Source organism: Mustelus asterias, chromosome 1, assembly GCF_964213995.1.
Source record: "Mustelus asterias chromosome 1, sMusAst1.hap1.1, whole genome shotgun sequence".
NCBI classification, from domain to species: domain Eukaryota; kingdom Metazoa; phylum Chordata; class Chondrichthyes; order Carcharhiniformes; family Triakidae; genus Mustelus; species Mustelus asterias.
In genome coordinates, this window is record NC_135801.1 from 27,021,055 (window position 1) to 27,039,345 (window position 18,291).

The 18,291-nt window shown below is 47.5% G+C and overlaps 1 protein-coding gene across 10 annotated transcripts in view; it reads right to left on the reverse strand.

Annotated features, from left to right (window-relative positions):
* LOC144492402 (ETS-related transcription factor Elf-2-like) overlaps positions 1-18,291 on the reverse strand; it is a 108,067-nt gene that overhangs the window by 35,235 nt on the left and 54,541 nt on the right. For 6 of the 10 annotated variants that reach the window (XM_078210469.1, XM_078210442.1, XM_078210481.1 and 3 more), the window contains exon 3: positions 4,066-4,179. In XM_078210469.1, coding sequence (XP_078066595.1) covers positions 4,066-4,105 — 40 coding nt within the window. In that variant the 5' untranslated portion in view covers positions 4,106-4,179. Of the gene's footprint in view, positions 1-4,065; positions 4,180-18,204; positions 18,283-18,291 lie in introns of those variants that run through there. The other 4 variants (XM_078210432.1, XM_078210420.1, XM_078210413.1 and 1 more) reach the window with 2 other exon arrangements.

Below are 18,291 nucleotides of genomic sequence, written 5' to 3' on the forward strand. Positions count from 1 at the left end.
TCCCGCTTTCACGCGAATTTGGCACTTAGGATTTTTTTGGGAGAATCGCCCCCTAGAAATTTATGTTAATTAGGATAAAATGGCAATTCAGAAGTGTTTTTGAACCATTTGTATGGACGTAACGGTCAGGTTCCACAAATCCAAGTGACGAATTTGCGGAGGCAAAGCTCATTGCTAATGGGAATTATAATGGATGAAGTTGGCTTTATAGTGATTTTAAGTTGCAACTGTGAACAGAAATTGCTATCACAACCGGCCATGACTAGCGGGGTATCATCAGGATCAGTGCTTAAGCCACAGTTTTTAAAATCGTGTCAATGACTTAAGTTTATAAAGTTTATTTATTCGTGTCACAAGTAGGCTTATATTAACACTGCAATGAAGTTACTGTGAAAATCCCCTAGTTGCCACACTCCGGCGCCTGTTCGGGCACACTGAGGGAGAATTTAGCACGGCCAATCCACCTAATCGACACATCTTTCAGACTGGGGGAGGAAACCAGAACATCTGGAGGAAACGTACGCTGACATAGGAGATCATGACACACAGATAGTGACCCAAGCCGGGAATCGAACCCGGGTCCCTGGCGCTGAGAGGCAGCAGTGCTAGCCAGGAGGGGACCGAGTATAATACATCCAAATTTGCCAACAATATAAAGTAATGGGAAAGTAAGTTGAGAGGAGGATACAGAGGCTGCAAAGGAATACAAGCTGATTTAGTGAATGGGCAAGTACATGGCAGTTGGCACATAATGTGGAGAGATGCAGTTACCCAGTTTTGTAGGAAAAATATAAAGCAGATTTTTATTTTAAATAGGGAGTGTTTGGGAAATGTTGGTATTCATTCTGGGCACTGAGGCCAACTAGACCTCTCCAGGCAAGCCCCGATCTCCCCCCCTCACCATCGGATGGTCAGCCCCATCCCCTCTGTTGAATCACAAAGTTTACAAACAGCAAGCAGTTAGAAAGGCAAATGTTATGGTCGCCTTTCATAGAATCCCTACGGTGCAGAAGGGGCCATTTGGCCCATCGAGTCCACACCGACTCTCTGACCCCATATCTTACCCAGGCCCTCTCTTCTGCCCTATCCCTGTAACCCCACACATTTTAAAATGGCTAATCCATCAAACCTACACATCTTGGGACACTAAGGGGCAATTTAGCATGGCCAATCCACCTAACCTGCACATCTTTGGACTGTGGGAGGAAACCGGAGCACCCGGAGGAAACCCACGCGGACAAGGGGAGAACGTACAAACTCCACACAGACAGTCACCCAAGGCCAGAATTGAACCTGGATCCCTGGAGCTGTGAGGCAGCAGTGCTAACCACTGTGCCACCGGGGATTGGAGTATAAGAATAGAGAAGCTTTACTGCAATTGTATAGGTCCTTTGTGAGACCACACCTGGAGTACCACGTACCATTTTGGTCTCTTTACCCAAGGAAGGATAGAGAGGGAATAGAACAAAGGTTCACGAGACCTGGAATGAGGAGATCTTCCTGTGAAGGGAGTCGCATATTATCGAGACCTCAAGTGAATGAGAAGTGATCTCGTTGGAATGTGATGATGGGAGGATGTGTCTCTTAACTAGAAAAGATGGAGACACTGTCCCAGAATAAGGAATCGGCCATATATGCCCGAGAGCAGAACAGATTTCCTCAAAGGGTTGGGGACCTTTTCAATCCAGTACCCCAGAGGGCTGTGGATGCTCAAGTTGTTTGATATATTCAACACATATTATATGGTACCAAGAGAATCAAGGAATATGGGAATATTGCTGGAAGGTGCAGCTTAAGATAGAAGATCAGCTATGTCCTCATTAAAGCAGGAGCAGGCTAGAAGGACCAAATGGCCTCTTCCTGTTCTTAATGCAGCAGAACTTAAGGTCAAAATGTGAAAACTGTACTTATCCACGCTCACATGGGAATTCTGAAATATGAAACAAAATAGGAGGAATCTTCAATAAATTTCCTTCAAAAATGGCATGACTTTCAATTTCAAATCTTTCGCTACATCCTCAGTCCTATTGCCATTTACATCTTTTAAAAGATGTACCAAACCAAAAGCACCTATCACAAAGATGCTGGAAAATCTCAACAGGTCTGACAGCATCTGTGGAGTGAGAATCGAGCCAACGTTTTGAGTCTAGGTGACCCATCATCAGAGCACCTATACTTTGATGGTATACCACCACCCAAGGTTAATTTAAGTTTATTTATTAATGTCACATTAACACTGCAATGAAGTTACTGTGAAAATCCCCTAGTCACCACACTCCGGCGCCTGTTCGGGTACACGGAGGGAGAATTGAGCATGGCCAATGCACCTAATCAGCACATCTTTCAAACTGTGGGAGGAAACCGGAGCACCCGGAGGAAACTCAGGGAGGCACAGGGGAGACTGTGCAAACTCCACACAGACAGTGACCCAAGCCGGGAATTGAACCTAGGTCCCTGACGTTGTGAGACAGCAGTGCTAACTACTGTGCCACCGTGTGAGGAGCCTCTTAGATTGTATTTCTGTCTCTATGTCAACCAGACATTGGGTGAAATCAGTCACCTTCTATCTCTCTTTACCACTCCCCCACAACCACCCTTTCTTCGGACACAGATATGCTTCAAGCCTCATCAAGCTTAGTTTCGCTCAGACAACAGGTGTTCCTGGCTGTCAAATCGATCTCTGAAGTCTCAGACTTGCAGTTCATTAAGTGTTCCCTCGGAGTTAAAAGGTCACTGAGGCCAAAGGTCACCGAGGCCAGGTTCTACCCAGCATCCCTGTTTGAGATCAGCGAACAGGGCATGACAAACATGGGCCTGGTTGGTTCAATTTCACGCCAACTTCTATCTCGGGGCACGGTCTTTTCTGTTAGAACATAGAAAAGCTACAGCACAGACAGGCCCTTTGGTCCACAAGTTGCGCCGAACATGTCCCGACCTACTCGGCTTACCTATAACCCCCTATCTTACTAACTTCCATGAACTTATCCAAAAGTCTCTTAAAAAGAACTATTAGAACACAAGAGGGGGGAAAAAATATCGAATCTTTTGACGGATCGCTTATAGGGTTGACAATTTAAGTAATTTTGATCAAAACTGCAGATATTTCTGACCCAAATTAAAAATTACAAAATAAAGCACAAACAAAATCAAGTGCCCCAAAAGTACTTATAAACAGAGAAAACTTAAGTCATACAAGTACTGCAAATGAGAAGCTCTCTCGTGATAATCCGCAGAAGGCTCCGATAGCCAACGCGCACTTTGCTGTAGATTTGAACGTGACCTCGCCAAGACCACTTTCCACAATGGCTTCACAGTCAGCACTGTGAAGTTCCAATTTTGTGATCCATACCCTGATCTTGTGGAAAGCCTTCCGGAATTACATCCCAGTCCAAAGATGTGTGGGTTAGGTTGATTGGCCATGCTAAAATTGCCCCTTAGTGTCCTGAGATGCGTAGGTTAGAGGGATTAGCGGGTAAATATGTAGGGATAAGGGGGTAGGGCCTGGGTGGGATTGTGTTCGGTGCAGACTCGATGGGCCAAATGGCCTCTTTCTGCACTGTCGGGTTTCTATGATTCTATGAGGAATTCAGGGGATAAAGAGGAGAATTTCAGTGACACCAACAGCTTTCTGGTGAGAACAATTCAGCACCAGAATATTTTCCTTTTGTAAGGGTCGCACAGTGGTCAGCACTGCTGCCTCACAGCGTCAGGGATCCCAGCTCAATTCCGGCCTCGGGTGACTGTCTGTGTGGAGTCTGCACGTTCTCCCTGTGTCTACGTGGGTTTCCTCAGGTGCCCCGGTTTCCTCCCAGTCCAAAAATGTGCGGGTTAGGTGGATTGACCAGGCTAAATTGCCTGGGGAATTAGCAGGGTAAATACGTGGGGTCATGAGGATAGGGCCTGGGTGGGATTGTGGTTGGTGCAGACTCAATGGGCTGGGTGGCCTCCTTCTGCACCGTAGGGATTCTGTGATTCTAAGGGTGTTAACCTTCATGCAGACCGATCATAAGCAGTGTTGAATAAAGAATGAGCCTGGGAAATGGATTCAAAAGGTTGGGTACATACCACTGCTCTTGTCGTCCCTCAGGCTGGTTGGAGAATCCATATGGAGCAACGCCTCTGCTGCCTCGATAGTCTTATCTGTGCAGTGGACATGACTACCATGGACAGATGCTTCCACTGTGAGATTAGAGTAAACAGTATATTACCAATTGAGATCTTAAACCAGCAAAATTCTGGAGACTGACATTTTCAATAAAATTGAAATATTTCTATTACTGACTTGTCATTGAATACAATAGTTGACATACAATTAATAACACTAAAGTTTTTTTTATTAGTGTTACAAGTTGGCTTACATTCACACTGCAATGAAGTTACTGTGAAAATCCCTTAGTCGCCACATTCTGGCGGCTGTTCAGGTACACGGAGGGAGGATTTAGCATGGCCAATGCAGCTAACCCAGCACGTCTTTTGGACCGTGGGAGGAAACCGGAGCGCCCGGAGGAAACCCACACAGACACGGAGAGAACGTGAGGCTTCGCACAGGCAGCAACCCAAGACTGGAATCGAACCCAAGTCTCTGACACTGTGAGGCAGCAGTGCTAACCATTGTGTCACCCAGCCACTCCAAGAACACCCCCCCCTTCCCCTTTTGTGGGTATGCCTAAATTTACACGATGGTTTCGTTTTCATGGCAATTGCTTCAAGAAAAACTAATTCAATAGCATAAGCGGATGTAAAAGTAATCTTAAAACTTCCGTGCGAGGGGTTGAATCTGTATTGGTCTTATTTTTCTGTGCGTCGGGCTTCCTGTGTGTGGGAGACAAGGAACATGCAGACACATTGGCTGGTAGGAGGTGAGTGAATGGGTCAGTCAAGGTGATGGCCCCCTCACCCTCCAACACACTATCACCTGACATCAACTTCAAGTTCCTGTCCACTTACAGCCAGGTCCTGATTTACAGTCTGCCTATTGGGTGACATCAGATGCAAATACATTACTGTGCAACTCCAAGTGATTTGGAAGAAGAAGACCAGCTTGTGAGGAGTACACTATTAAAATTGCAGCCTTTGTTTCGAAATACTCTTCAACTGGGGATGGTTGGCGAGGGGTAGAATATGACAGCGCACAGTCACTCAAACACACAGTTCTTTCGCTTCTGGGAACTAGGTTAGAGTCCAGACTAGACAAATGTCTTCAGCACCTATGAATTTAGGCAGTGCCTAATGAGCATAATCCATGGGGAATACAAAGATGCTCAGCAAGATTGGTACTTCCATTTAAGAAGCCACGTGAATGACTGATATCGTTTGGGAAATAAGAAAAAAGGCATTCGGGAATTTCTGAGGAATGAGTGCTAAATAATAGACTGCTTCTGGATGGTGAAAGTAGAAAAAGTCAGGAATTTTCCAACAATGATATCCTTCACCTGGGTTGAGTGGAGAAAAAAAATAAAAGGTAGAAATAAGCTTCATCTTTAAGCGGCTGAAAAAGAATGAACACTGGCTACATTAAATAGTAAGAAGTCTCACAACACCAGGTTAAAGTCCAACAGATGTATTTGGACTTTAACCTGGTGTTGTGAGACTTCTTACTGTGCCCGCCCTAATCCAACGCCGGCATCTCCACATCATTACATTAAATAGAAGTTGACCCTCGAATCTCGTGCGATATATACACACACACACACACACACACACACACACACACACACGCAAAAGACTGGAAACCCTTGAAATTCTGCAACACAAAACAAATGAAATGTACAAAAACAGAGCGATCTATGTTTGTGAAGAAAAATCTCACTGAATCTATTTATGTTCTGCCCCATACAATGAAGTGGTGACCTTCTAGTGACGGCACAGGAAATCACAGTGTTCAATAGTTAGAATGCAGAGAAAAATCACAGACAAGAATCAAGCTGCAAATTAAACAATTCAGAAACAGATTTTAAAATGCTGCTCCTGCCCCGGCAGCTGCCATTAAGGAGAAAGACTTTTGCTTTCGTCTTTGACCGGTGTCAAACATCCTCAAGAGGCGTCCATCCACACACAGGACACATCTTCGAGACCGGTTTTAATTATAAACAATTGAAAACACAAACTCCAAAGGAAATATACTGCAGCTGTTAATGGACTTCAACTCGGGGGTCCACTTCAATAAAGGCGACATCACTGGTGGTGCAATTCCAACTACAAGTCTAAGAAAGAGAGTGGATAATTGAAACAATATTCACTACAGGTAGATTAACATTGCTGCCAAGATCATCATTTGAGTACGAGTAAAGCGAGCCAAGCTGAGGCCAAAATGCCAGACCCATTCCATTGCCCCCCCCCCCCCACCGCCGAAAACACAAAGTGGTGAAGCGACAAGTGAGGGGGAAGGTAGTCCCTACTTTATTGGGGGGGTCGATTCTGCCAGCCCTTTGTGCTGAGCAACGGGCCGGGAGACATCAGCGGAGGCCGTTTAACGGGCTTCCCACTGGGCACCATGGCCTCAGCGCGTCTCCGGGGCCCGGATTTCCGGCGTTGTCCGTACCGGAAATCGGTGTGCAGCTGATCTGAATATTAAAATTACCATTAACCTTCCATTAGTAGGCCCGGGACTGAGGTCTCCGGGGCAACGAGCCTCTCCCTGCAGCCCCCGCCGCCAGGAGTGGTTCATTCCAGCGGGGTTTACAACTGCTCCCCACTAACAGTGAGCTGGCGGCCCGACCCTGCTGGACTGAAGGAAGCCCATGGAGGGCCCCCAGGAGGTCGGGGGGGGCAGAGGAGGGCATGTGCCCCCTGGGCACTGCCAAAGGGGCAAAATAGCAATGTCCAAGGGGCACCTTGGCATTGCCCGCTGGGCATCAGGTAGTGCAAGGGAAGGGGCTGGCCATCGGGGTGAAGGGGGAGGTTGGAGCGATGGGGGGGGGGGGGTTGCTGTGCTGGCCAGCGATCAGGAGGCCAGCAGTGTGGGGCTGCTGCGCACGCACCGATCTCCGCTCTGACAGATCGACATGTGCAGTGGCTCACTCAGCACTATGCTCTCCAGCAGGAATAGGCCCCACCCTCGGAATTTCAGCCTGAATCTCCCTGAGGCACTCTGCGGTAGAGAGCGTGGGAGATTCATTTCGAAAATCCCGCTGAAAAAAAAACAGGAGTTACTCCAGTTTTTACGCAAATTCGGCATTTAGAACGTCTTTGGCAGAATCCCGGCCATTGTTTTTAAGAACCTAAACACCAGAGATTTCGATCGAGGAAAGGAGAAAATGACGGTACACAAGTAAATAGGAAGCTAGAGGGCAAGATCTGCCTCAGAAGGCCAGCATCAAGATTCGTTCTAGTTTTAATGATGCAATAACCACAATCAGTTTTCACCAATACACTGCGGCCAGGCACTGAAGAAACTTAGTGGCAAAAAGCATCGTGTTTCCCCAAGACATCCAGTTCTAAAACTGTCCATCCTTCAGAAAATGTACGGTCACCTCACCTTTCTAACCCATTTCTCTTGTTTAATTCAGGAGCAGAAAAGGGTTCCCCACGCAATATATTTTCTATATTGCAAGTTCAACCTCTGCTACAAACAATAACTTGAAATTTAACTAGAAAAATGGAAAATGTTTTAATATCTAGGCCATACCACTAGTTAAGGAAAAGTGAACTTATGGAGAACAGCAACTTAAAAATTAAACTGGGTACGAGATATATTCAATAAGGAAAAATGCCATTATGTTTTAGTATCATTCAATAATCATGAGATGAAACTGCATTGAAAGGTAGACTGCTTAGAAATATGGTTAAATAAGGAATGCAGCACTTCACTGCAACATGACAATATTCCCAAGTGATAAAAGTGTAATTACACATCTTTTTGAACATCTATATTGATGGCACGGTAGCACAGTGGTTAGCACTGCTGCCTCACAGCACCAGGGACCCGGGTTCGATTCCCGGTTTGGGTCACTGTCTGCGTGGAGTTTGCACATTCTCCCCGTGTCTGCGTGGGTTTCCTCCGGGTGCTCCGGTTTCCTCCCATGGTCCAAAGATGTGTGGGTTGGGTGGATTGGTCATGCTAAATTGTCCCTTGGTGTCGGGGGGACTAGTTAGGGTAAATGCATAGGGTTATGGGATAGGGCCTGGGTGGGATTGTGGTCGGTGCAGACTCGATGGGCTGAACGGCCTCCTTCTGCACTGTAGGATTCTATGAACACTGTCTAGAAACTGGACCCCCTCCACAAGACAACAGTGGCTTGTGAAAGTGAGGGGTAGAGAGGTCAGTAAGAAATTAATTCCCCAAGATAAAGGTCTGGATGAGGAATGTAACTGCTTAAATGAAGGTAGGCAGGCAAGGAGGAAAAGTTCCAGGAGGTGAAAGAGCAGAAATCACAACGGTGGACCAGGTGAGAGGTTCACTTCAAAAATGGCACGGCTGCACGACGCACTAGAGGTCAGGAGGTTGATGGGATCCTCTCAGCTTTTGCACCAGCTGTAATACCAACGTAACAATGATGAAACAAACACTCTGAAATAGAAAACTAACAACACATTCAAGATTCAGCCCAGCTGGTTCTCCTGTAACACTGGCCCTGGTTTTGTGGTAGAAATAACAAGTGAGGCTTCCAGCACTCACCAGAATGGATGCGTAAATCAAAGGCTGTCTTTTGCGGAGTCCAGCCATACGCAGTTAAAGACCAAAATCCGGATGTCACTGTCCGAAATACCGATACTCTTGAAGCCCCACTACACCAGCACTCACCAAAGACTCGGTATTGAAACATGACACTCATAAAGCTGCAACGCTTAACCACCAAACACGCTAAAATATTACAGCTTACCCATTTAAGTGTGAGCGAATTTTTAATAACACATAATGAACCTAAATTGCTACCAAACAGCCTATTTTACAAACCTGGAGTCTCATTCCCGGATTATAACTGTTTTTTTAAAATCTTCACCAACAACTAAGAATTTTTACTTCCTGTCTCCTCTCCCTCTTTCTTTCTCAACCCATCTTTCGTTCCTTCTCTGCATACGACTTAGAAGTGAATTAACTATTCCAACTTACTTATCCTGGTTCAGGCTCTGCAGCCTGGGTTCACTGAACATGGAGAGGAGTTTCAATGGGGAATCCTAGAAGCTCAGGCTAGGATTTAGGGTTTCCCCTCATATCATTGGAGTTTGTGCATCTTTTTGTTTTAGACAGGATCACTGCCCAGAAGCCAGCCTGATAAAGAGGAGCACTCCAGAGGCAGAATCTGCTGCTGTGTTATCAGAAACGTTGGGGGTGGGGGTGGGGGTGGGGGTGGGGGTGGGGGTGGGGCAGTCCTTCTGCCCCTTAAGCTGGCAGGTTTCCCGAGAGGTGTGGAAAACCAGCCTGCCATGGTTAAACCTGTAAGTCATGATGTGGAGATGCCGGCGTTGGACTGGGGTAAACACAGTAAGAAGTTTAACAACACCAGGTTAAAGTCCAACAGGTTTAACAGGGGAATAAACCTGTTGGACTTTAACCTGGTGTTGTTAAACTTCTTACTGTGTTAAACCTGTAAGTCACAGGTCAAATGTGCCTTACAGATGCCTGATCGTAATGCACTAACCTCTCCAGTCTGAAATGCTTAGGTACAAGTCATTTCAGGATTTTGGAATTTTCTGGATTGCAGAATGACTTTAGAACACATTAGATATAAATATTTACCTGAAACATAAAACAGCGAGAAGACATTATAAAGCAAGGGTCTCAAACAATTATAATCTCCAGTATATTGAGGACCTGGATGAAGAGACCAACTGTACTGCAGCCAGATTTGCTGATGATACAAAGATAAGTAGGAAAACAATTTTGAGGAGAACACAGTCAGTCTGCACGAGGTTATGAATGGGTTGGGTGACTAAGCAAGAGTTTGGCAGATGGAGCATAATGTGGGAAAAAGTGAGGTGATCATTTGGCAGGAACAATAGAGCAGTAGAATATTATTTAAATGGAGAGGCACGGCAGAATGTTGCAGTACAGAGGAACCTGGGTGTCCTTGTTTATGAATCACAGAAAATTAGCATGCAGGTACTGCAAGTGATTGGGTGGAATTTTAGCCTTTATTGCAAGAGGGATGATATGTGGGGTAGGTAAGTCTTGTTGCAGTTGTACAGAAGGTTGGTGGGCCCATCTTCTGTGTGTGCAGTTTTGCTGCACTTGCTTCAGGAAGGGTATGTTTGCATTGGAGGCAACTCAGAGGGTCCAGGAGGCTGGTTGCAGGGACGAAGAGGTTATCTTGTGAGTAACAGTTGAAGAGGTTAGGCCTGTACTCATTGAAGTTTAGAAGAGTGTGAGGTGAACTTATTGAAACATCAAAGATTCTGAGGAGGCGTTTCCTCTCATGGGGGGGATCTGGAACTAAGGGACACACAGTTTAAAAATGAGAGATCTCCAATTTAAGACGGAGACAAGGAGAAATTTCTTCATTCAAAGATCTTTGGAATTCTCAGGAGAGGAGGTTGGGTCGTTGACTATATGTTGTATGCTGAGTTGGACAGATTTTTCGTTGACAAAGGAATCAAGGGCTATGTGGGAAACAGAGAGAAAGTGGAGTTAAGGTCACAATAGGGCAGCACGGTGGCACAGTGGTTAGCACTGCCGCCTCACAGCACCAGGGACCTGGGTTCGATTCCCGGCTTGGGTCAGTCCATGTTGAGTCTGCACATTCTCCCCATATCTGCATGGGTTTCCTCCGGGTGGTCTGGTTTCCTCACACAGTCCGAAAGACATGCTGGTAAGGTGCATTGACTATGCTAAATTCTCCATCAGTGTACCCGAACAAGTGTCGGAGTGTGGCGACTGGGGGATTTTCACAGTAACATCATTGCAGTGTTAATGTAAGCCTACTTGTGACACTAATAAATAAACTTAAACAATCAGATCAGCCTTGGTCTTATAGAACGGTGGAGCAGGCTCAGTGGGTTGGGTGGCCTACTCTTGCCCCATTTCTTATGATATAGTGACACAAATGGTTTAGCTTATCCAAATACTGTATTCCTCTCTCTAGTTTTCCGCTCTCAAAATGACATCGGGGGAAGAAGTCATTCCACCTACTGCTGGATTTCACCAGCAATTGAAAAAGGGCAAACAGGAAAGTAGATGCTCAACAGCGAGAGCAGCCAATTCTGGAGCCAGTGTTTCACCCGGTATGCTGGCTGGTGGAGTGTTACAAAGGATTCCCAATCCACCATCTCCACTTGCTGCAACACCGGAACAGTCGAGTGGCGAGTCCATGAGTTGACTGGATGTGCTTCACAGATTTCCAGACCAATACATTTCCAGACTGGAGGGGCTAATAGTATATTTAAATACCCAATCTGGGAGCAGCTCAGTTGCCTTCATTCTGCCCCACTTGTGTTAAACCCAGAGGTAAGCGGCTGGAGTGCAGATTGAGATTGTAAAACTTTCACAACTCACCGAACCCCAACCGGGCAGCATGGTGGCACAGTGGTTAGCACTGCTGCCTCACAGTGCCAGGGACCCAGGTTCAATTCCGGCCTCGGGTCACTGTCTGTGTGGAGTTTGCATGTTCTCTCCGTGTCTACGTGGATTTCCTCTGGTTTCCTCCCACATAGTAAGGAGTCTAACAACACCAGGTTAAAGTCCAACAGGTGTATTTGGTAGCAAACGCCACTAGCTTTCGGAGCGCTGCTCCTTCGTCAGGTGAGTGGGAGATCCTCCCACATTCCATGCTAAATTGTCCTTTAGTGTCAGGGGGACTAGGAGGGTAAATATGTGGCGTTCTAGGGATAGGGTGGGATTGTTGTTGGTGCAAGCTAGATGGGTCAAACGGCCTCCTTCTGCACTGTAGAGATTCTAAGAATCTAACCCATTTGTTTGTGGGAGTCAGAGTTACGCCCACCCAACCCCGTGCATCCCAGTAAGGATTCTGGAGATGGTTAAGGGAATAAAGGCAAAATACTGCGGATGCTGGAATCCGAAACAAAAACAGAAAATGCTGGAAAATCTCAGGTCGTCTGACAGCAGATCTGTGGAGAGAGAATAGAGCTAGCGTTGAGTCGGGATGACCCTTCGTCAGAGATGTTCCAGATCCCGGGTCCCCAACGAGGGCGTAACGAGCTGTTAGCACCTTTTGTTTGCAAAATCCAGGCCAGCACAAATTTCAGGAACTGTTGAAAGGCAGAGACTAATGGTCAAATGTGAAATTAAATACAAGTGTGAGACCACTTGCTGTCAATGCATTGGGTTCTAAAGATCAGTGCAAAGGCAGAAGAGTGCAGCATACCTGCACTACCTGTCACCACTGAAGTAGCTGGATCCAATACAGCAGATTCAGATGCAATGCTATTCTGCATGTTCTATGTACATGCACGACATTGTGTTTATTGGTGGTGGCGGAGGGGGGGGGATTGCGGGGAGAGAGCGGGGAGAAGACAGAAAGCAAGCTGCTGCAGTTACGAGTAACCGCTTATAAAATAGCTGACATCAATATCATTCCACCCCGAATTTATCAAGTCCTCTTCTTTGCAAAAACAAACTGGTCACTCTCACAGCAGACAGTGTGGGGGTCAGGAATGCCAGGGTCAACTTGAAGTCTGTTATCTGATCTCAGCCACGGTACAAAAGCTGTCGGCAGCTGAGAATAGGTGTGGAGTGGGGGTGGGGGGGGGGGGGGGGGGGGGGTCAGGGGCGGCTGGTAGAGGTCAGGCAGTTCAGTATTCAGTGACACTCCACCCCTCCATTAGAAAATGCGCAGGCAAACCTGGGATAAGGTCAGGTTCAAGCGTAATAATGCCTTAGGTAGAATTAACCAGAAGCTACACACTTCAGAATGCCAACTTGGCAACGCTGGCACTCTCACTGCCCATAATGCAAGAAGCTAGAACATTGACCAGACTAATTGCTGGATCTCCCAACATTGCGTCAGGAGTTTTGACTTGACTGACTTGACGCTCTAACCAGAGAAAATATGCCAAACTCCAGGATCGAAAACTCCAGGATTCTGGTAATGGATCCTCCATTTTACATAATCCATCCAATAAACTGCACTGCACTCAGGATTTTAAAAAAATTAAACATAGATTCATATGACGGATCAAACTTTGTTTAAAGGGCAGCTATAAATACACAGTTGTGTCATTGATATTAATTTGGGCTTTGCTATGGGGGCGGAAGGGGGGAGGCTGCAGTTTTAGATTTCAAACAGTAGTCAAAAGAACATTAAATCAGAGGTCGTCTGCTCCCAAACACACACGACCTCATATAGCAATGCCACCTGTTACAGATCAACACAACTTTCGCCAAGGTACCCTTGCTTGTGCTTGCTTCCATTTATGGGAATGTGCTGGATGCCAGTTCCTGCTGGGTAGGGAATTGTGTATGCAAAGCATTATATTAGCAGTGAGCCCAGCTCTGCCTCTCCCACCCATGTGGAGCAGCGGGAGAGGAGGAGTAAACTTTTAAATCTGGGAAGAGACAGCTTCGCCCCTCCCCTCTCAGGCAACGTGTTCCACGACACGATTCATTTGCAAACTGCACATCCAGCTGACATGACATGAACTATTTTCACCCAGCTTTCGTTTTACTCGCAGAAAAACGGGAGGGGTGGAGGGGGGGGGGGGGGGGGGAAGAGGGGAAGAGAGTGGACCAAACTCCAAGGAGCAAGCACACAGACTGGAATTTGCAACTCTCCTCCCAAGGGAAGCAATCAAAATCTACACAGGTTGAAAGCAGCGTCTGGAACTTGCAGAATCCAACACACCACAAACCTCCCCAGCCCCGAGCAGTGAGAAATCTGTGCCGTTCCCTAAAAAGAAAACCATGTGGCAAGCGTCCAAGGTTGACAGTCAACATTCAACACCAGCCCGAGTGCGGAAGTGCGAAAGTGCAGCTCAACATCACAGTTCATTAATAAAAATAAAGTTTCCCGTTTTACCCTACAGATTGGATTTTTGACTTATTTTTTTCTGTTCTGGTTCACTCATTCTCCTGTGCCTAATGTCGGGTGTCACTGCTCCCAGTTAAAAAGTCGACTTTAAAAATTATAAACTTTCAGTAATTCACGTTTTGGGATTAGGATTTGCTTGAGGTTAGTTTACCCCTGCAAGGCTGGGAGTGGGTGCTGTCTGGTTTTCATTTACAGCGGAGAGGAGGAAGATGGCTTTTTTTTGTCATTATTTACCCTCAAGGGCAGCACGGTGGCGCAGTGATTAGCCAAGGACCCGGTTTCGATTCCCGGCTTGGGTCACTGTCTGTGTGGAACATAGAACAGGCCCTTCAGCCCACGATGCTGTGCCGAACTTTATCTGAAACCAAGATCAAGCTATCCCACTCCCTATCATCCTGGTGCGCTCCATGTGCCTATCCAATAACCGCTTAAATGTTCCTAAAGTGTCTGACTCCACTATGACTGCAGGCAGTCCATTCCACACCCCAACCACTCTCTGAGTAAAGAACCAACCTCGGACATCCTTCCTATATCTCCCACCATGAACCTATAGAGTTTGCATGTTCTCCCCGTTTCTGCGTGGGTTTCTTCCGGGTGCTCCGGTTTCCTCCCACAGTCCAAAGACGTGCGGGTTAGGTGGATTGGCCGTGCTAAATTACCCCTTAGTGTCATGGGGACTTGCTAGGGTAAATGCATGGGATTATGGGGATAGGACCTGGGTGGGATAGTGGTCAGTGCAGACTCGATAGGCCAAATGGACTCCTTCTGCACTGCAGGGATTCTATATTCTATTCCGTACAGAGCTTGCATGTGCTGCCGTGTCTGCGTGGGTTTCCTCCGGGTGCTCCGGTTCCCTCCCGCAGTCCAAAGATGTGCGGGTTAGGTTGATTGGCCATGCTAAATTAACCCTTAGTGTCAGGGGGATTAGCAGGGTAAATATGAGGGGTTACAGGAATAGGGCTTTGGTGGGATTGTGGTCAGTGCAGACTTGATGGGCCGAATGGCCTCCTTCTGCACTGTAGGGATTTTATGATAAAAAGAAAGTTGCTCAGGGGGGTCTCTGAGCTTTGCTGAAGTACGAACACGTTTCAAAAATCACAAGTCCCTCGTCAGATTCATCTCTTTTAATGAATCTTTCAGAATTTTGACAGGGATCCTCAAGATTTACTTATTTTACACACGGCACTCATGGAGCTTGGGACACTGAGGGGCAATTTAGTGCCTGTGCTTCTTTTCGTATTTGAGTGAGAAAGTGCGCGCTTTTGTTTGTTTCAAGTATGGGGTAGCTTGGCACCGTGATTAGCACTGCTGCCTCACAGCGCCAGGGACCCGGCTTTGATTCCCAGCTTGGGTTACTGTCTGTGTGGAGTTTGCACGTTCTCCCCATGTTTTTGTGTGGGTTTCCTCCGGGTGATCCAGTTACCTCCCACAATCCAAAGATGCGTGGGTTAGGTGGATTGGCCATGCTAAATTGTCCCTTAGTGTCAGGAGATTAGCAGGATAAATATGTGGGGTAATGAAGATAGGGTCTGGGTGGGATTGTCATGGGTGGGATTGTCGTGGGTGCAGGCTTGATGGGCCAAACAGCTGCGTTCTGCGCTGTAGGATTCTATGATTCCCACTTTATCCATAACAGTGATCGGTGCAGTTATCAAAAATAAAGATGGTGAGAGAGGGGGAGATTCTAATGGTTGAAGGGAGGTTTCCCTTTGTCGCCGTCACTTCCTTCCCTTCCATCTTTGCAAGGAGGATTCCCGTTCCCGGGGAGGGGGTGAACAGTGGAGAAGCAGCAGCACCAGCAGACAAAGCGAAGAGACAGTCACGCTCACTTCCCTGTTTATAGAGCACCGCCGCACCCCACCCCCCCCCCCCCCTTGGCCACTGGCGCGCATCAGAGCTCACTGGCCAGCAACAGGTTCCATGTTGGAAACCTGGGACCGGGAAGCTCCGCGTTCCATTTTGGAACCATTTTGACCGTGGGGCCAAATTCCCCTCCAACTCAGTTTTCAAATTTGCTGAAAACACCACTGTTGTGGGTCAGATCTCATACAAATGGCAAGATGGAGTACAGCAAAGAGATAGAGAATCTGGTGAATTGGCGCAATGACAATAATCTCCCCCTCAATGTCAACAAAACGAAGGAGATTGTCATTAACTTCAGGAAGTATAGTGGAGGACATGCCCCTGTCTACATCAACGCAGATGAAGTAGAAATGGTCGAAAGCTTCAAGTTTCTAGGTGTCCAGATCACCAATAACCTGTCCCGGTTCCTCCATTCCGACATTATAGCTAAGAAAGCCCACCAACGCCTCTACTTTCTCAGGAGACTAAGGAAATCAATGAATCATAGAAACCCAACAGTGCAGAAAGAGGCCATTTGGCCCATCGATTCTGCACTGACCACAATCCCACCCAGGCCCTATCCCCATGTCCCTACATATTTACCTGCTAATCCCTCTAACCTACTCATCTCAGGACACTAAGGGGCAATTTTAGCATGGCCAATCAACCTAACCTGCACATCTTTGGACTATGGGAGGAAACCTACGCAGACACGAGGAGAATGTGCAAACTCCACACAGACAGACAGTGACCCAAGCCGGGAATCGAACCCAGGTCCCTGGTGCTGTGAAGCAGCAGTGCTAACCACTGTGCTACCGTGGCATGTCCACTACAACTCTCACCAACTTCTACAGATGCGCTATAGAAAACATTTTTCTGGTTGTATCACACACTCGTATGGCTCCTGCTCTGACCAAGACCGCAAGAAACCACCAAGGGTCGTGAGAACATAGCCCAGTCCATCATGCAAACCAGCCTCCCATCCACTGACACTTCCCGCTGCCTCGGAAAAGCAGCATGCATAATCAAGGACCCCACGCACCCTAGACATTTCCGCTTCACAGAAATCATAGAAACCCTACAGTGCAGAAAGAGGCCATTCGGCCCATCGAGTCTACACGACCACAATCCCACCCAGGCCCTACCCCCATATCCCCACATATTTACCCATCTCAAGACACTAAGGGGCAATTTTAGCATGGCCAATCAACCTAACCCGCACATCTTTGGACTGTGGGAGGAAACCGGAGCACCCGGAGGAAACCCACGCAGACACAAGGAGAATGTGCAAACTCCACACAGACAGTGACCCGAGCCGGGAATCGAACCCAGGTCCCTGGAGCTGTGAAGCAGCAGTGCTAACCATTGTGCCACCCTTCTTCCGCAGGGAAAAAGATACAGAAGTCCGAGATCAGGGACCAAGCAACTCTAGAACTGCTGCCATCAGACTTTTGAATGGACTTACCTTGGAGGAAATTGATCTTTTTCTACATCCTAACTATGACTATAACTATGTCACAGTACATTCTGCACTCTCTCCTCTGCCTTCCCCCTGTGTAGGGTGTGCTTTGTGGAGCGCAAGGAACAATACTTGAACACCTTTCACTGTATACCATTACCTGGGACAATAATAAATCCAAACTCCAAGGAGGCCCCCCCCCCCCCGCGGGCGGGGATACACCACGTTCCATTTTGGAACGCCGGCCGCTCCGCGTTCGCTCCCTCTCCCGGGCCACGTTCCAATGGAACGTTGGTTGGTTACATTGTCCTCCCCTCCAGCAGCGCTTCCGCCATCGACACCGACCGCAACGCATTCAAATCAATCGAGACGACCGTGCATTAATCCTAACCCCCCCAAAAAATACACACACCCCACATGTTACATGCACAAAATGATGAGATTTGCAAGCCCCCCGCCCCCCCCACGCTGGTTTGCGGCAGCGGTTTTGTAAAAAAAGAGTGTTGTTTGCAGAGCCCAGACAGCGTGGCAAGACGTCGCAAAGACACACACTTCCTGGTTCACTGCCTAATTCAGAGCAACTAACGGCCCACACCAGGAGGAGGGGGGGGGACACATCCCTAGGAATCAAACCTCTCCCCCCCCGCGGGGGAGCCACTCGCCCCTTGTCAGTTTGTACCGAGTGTGTGAGGGATTGGGAATTAGAGGCAAGTTTTCTCCCCCTTGTTCAGGGATCATGCGGAAGAGCCTCGCTCTCCATGCAGGTTGCTAACAAGGTGGTCACTTCCTGATTCTCTCTCTCTTTCCCCTCCTCCCTCTCTTCCTTTAACAGTAACGGGACTCAGGCACTCTCACATTCCCCCCCCCCCCCCCCCCCCTCACACACAATATCATATCCATCATTTCCCCCACCCACCCTCAGCATGCAAGGGGGCTGCGCACTAATTAAGGGGAGCGAGGGCGAGGCAGCTTATTCTTTACCGGCTTGGATGAGTAAATCCAGCTGGTTTTTCCGACCCTCGTGAAGTGAAGTCGCCATCTTCTCTGCAAAAAGCAGCCAGCAGCAGC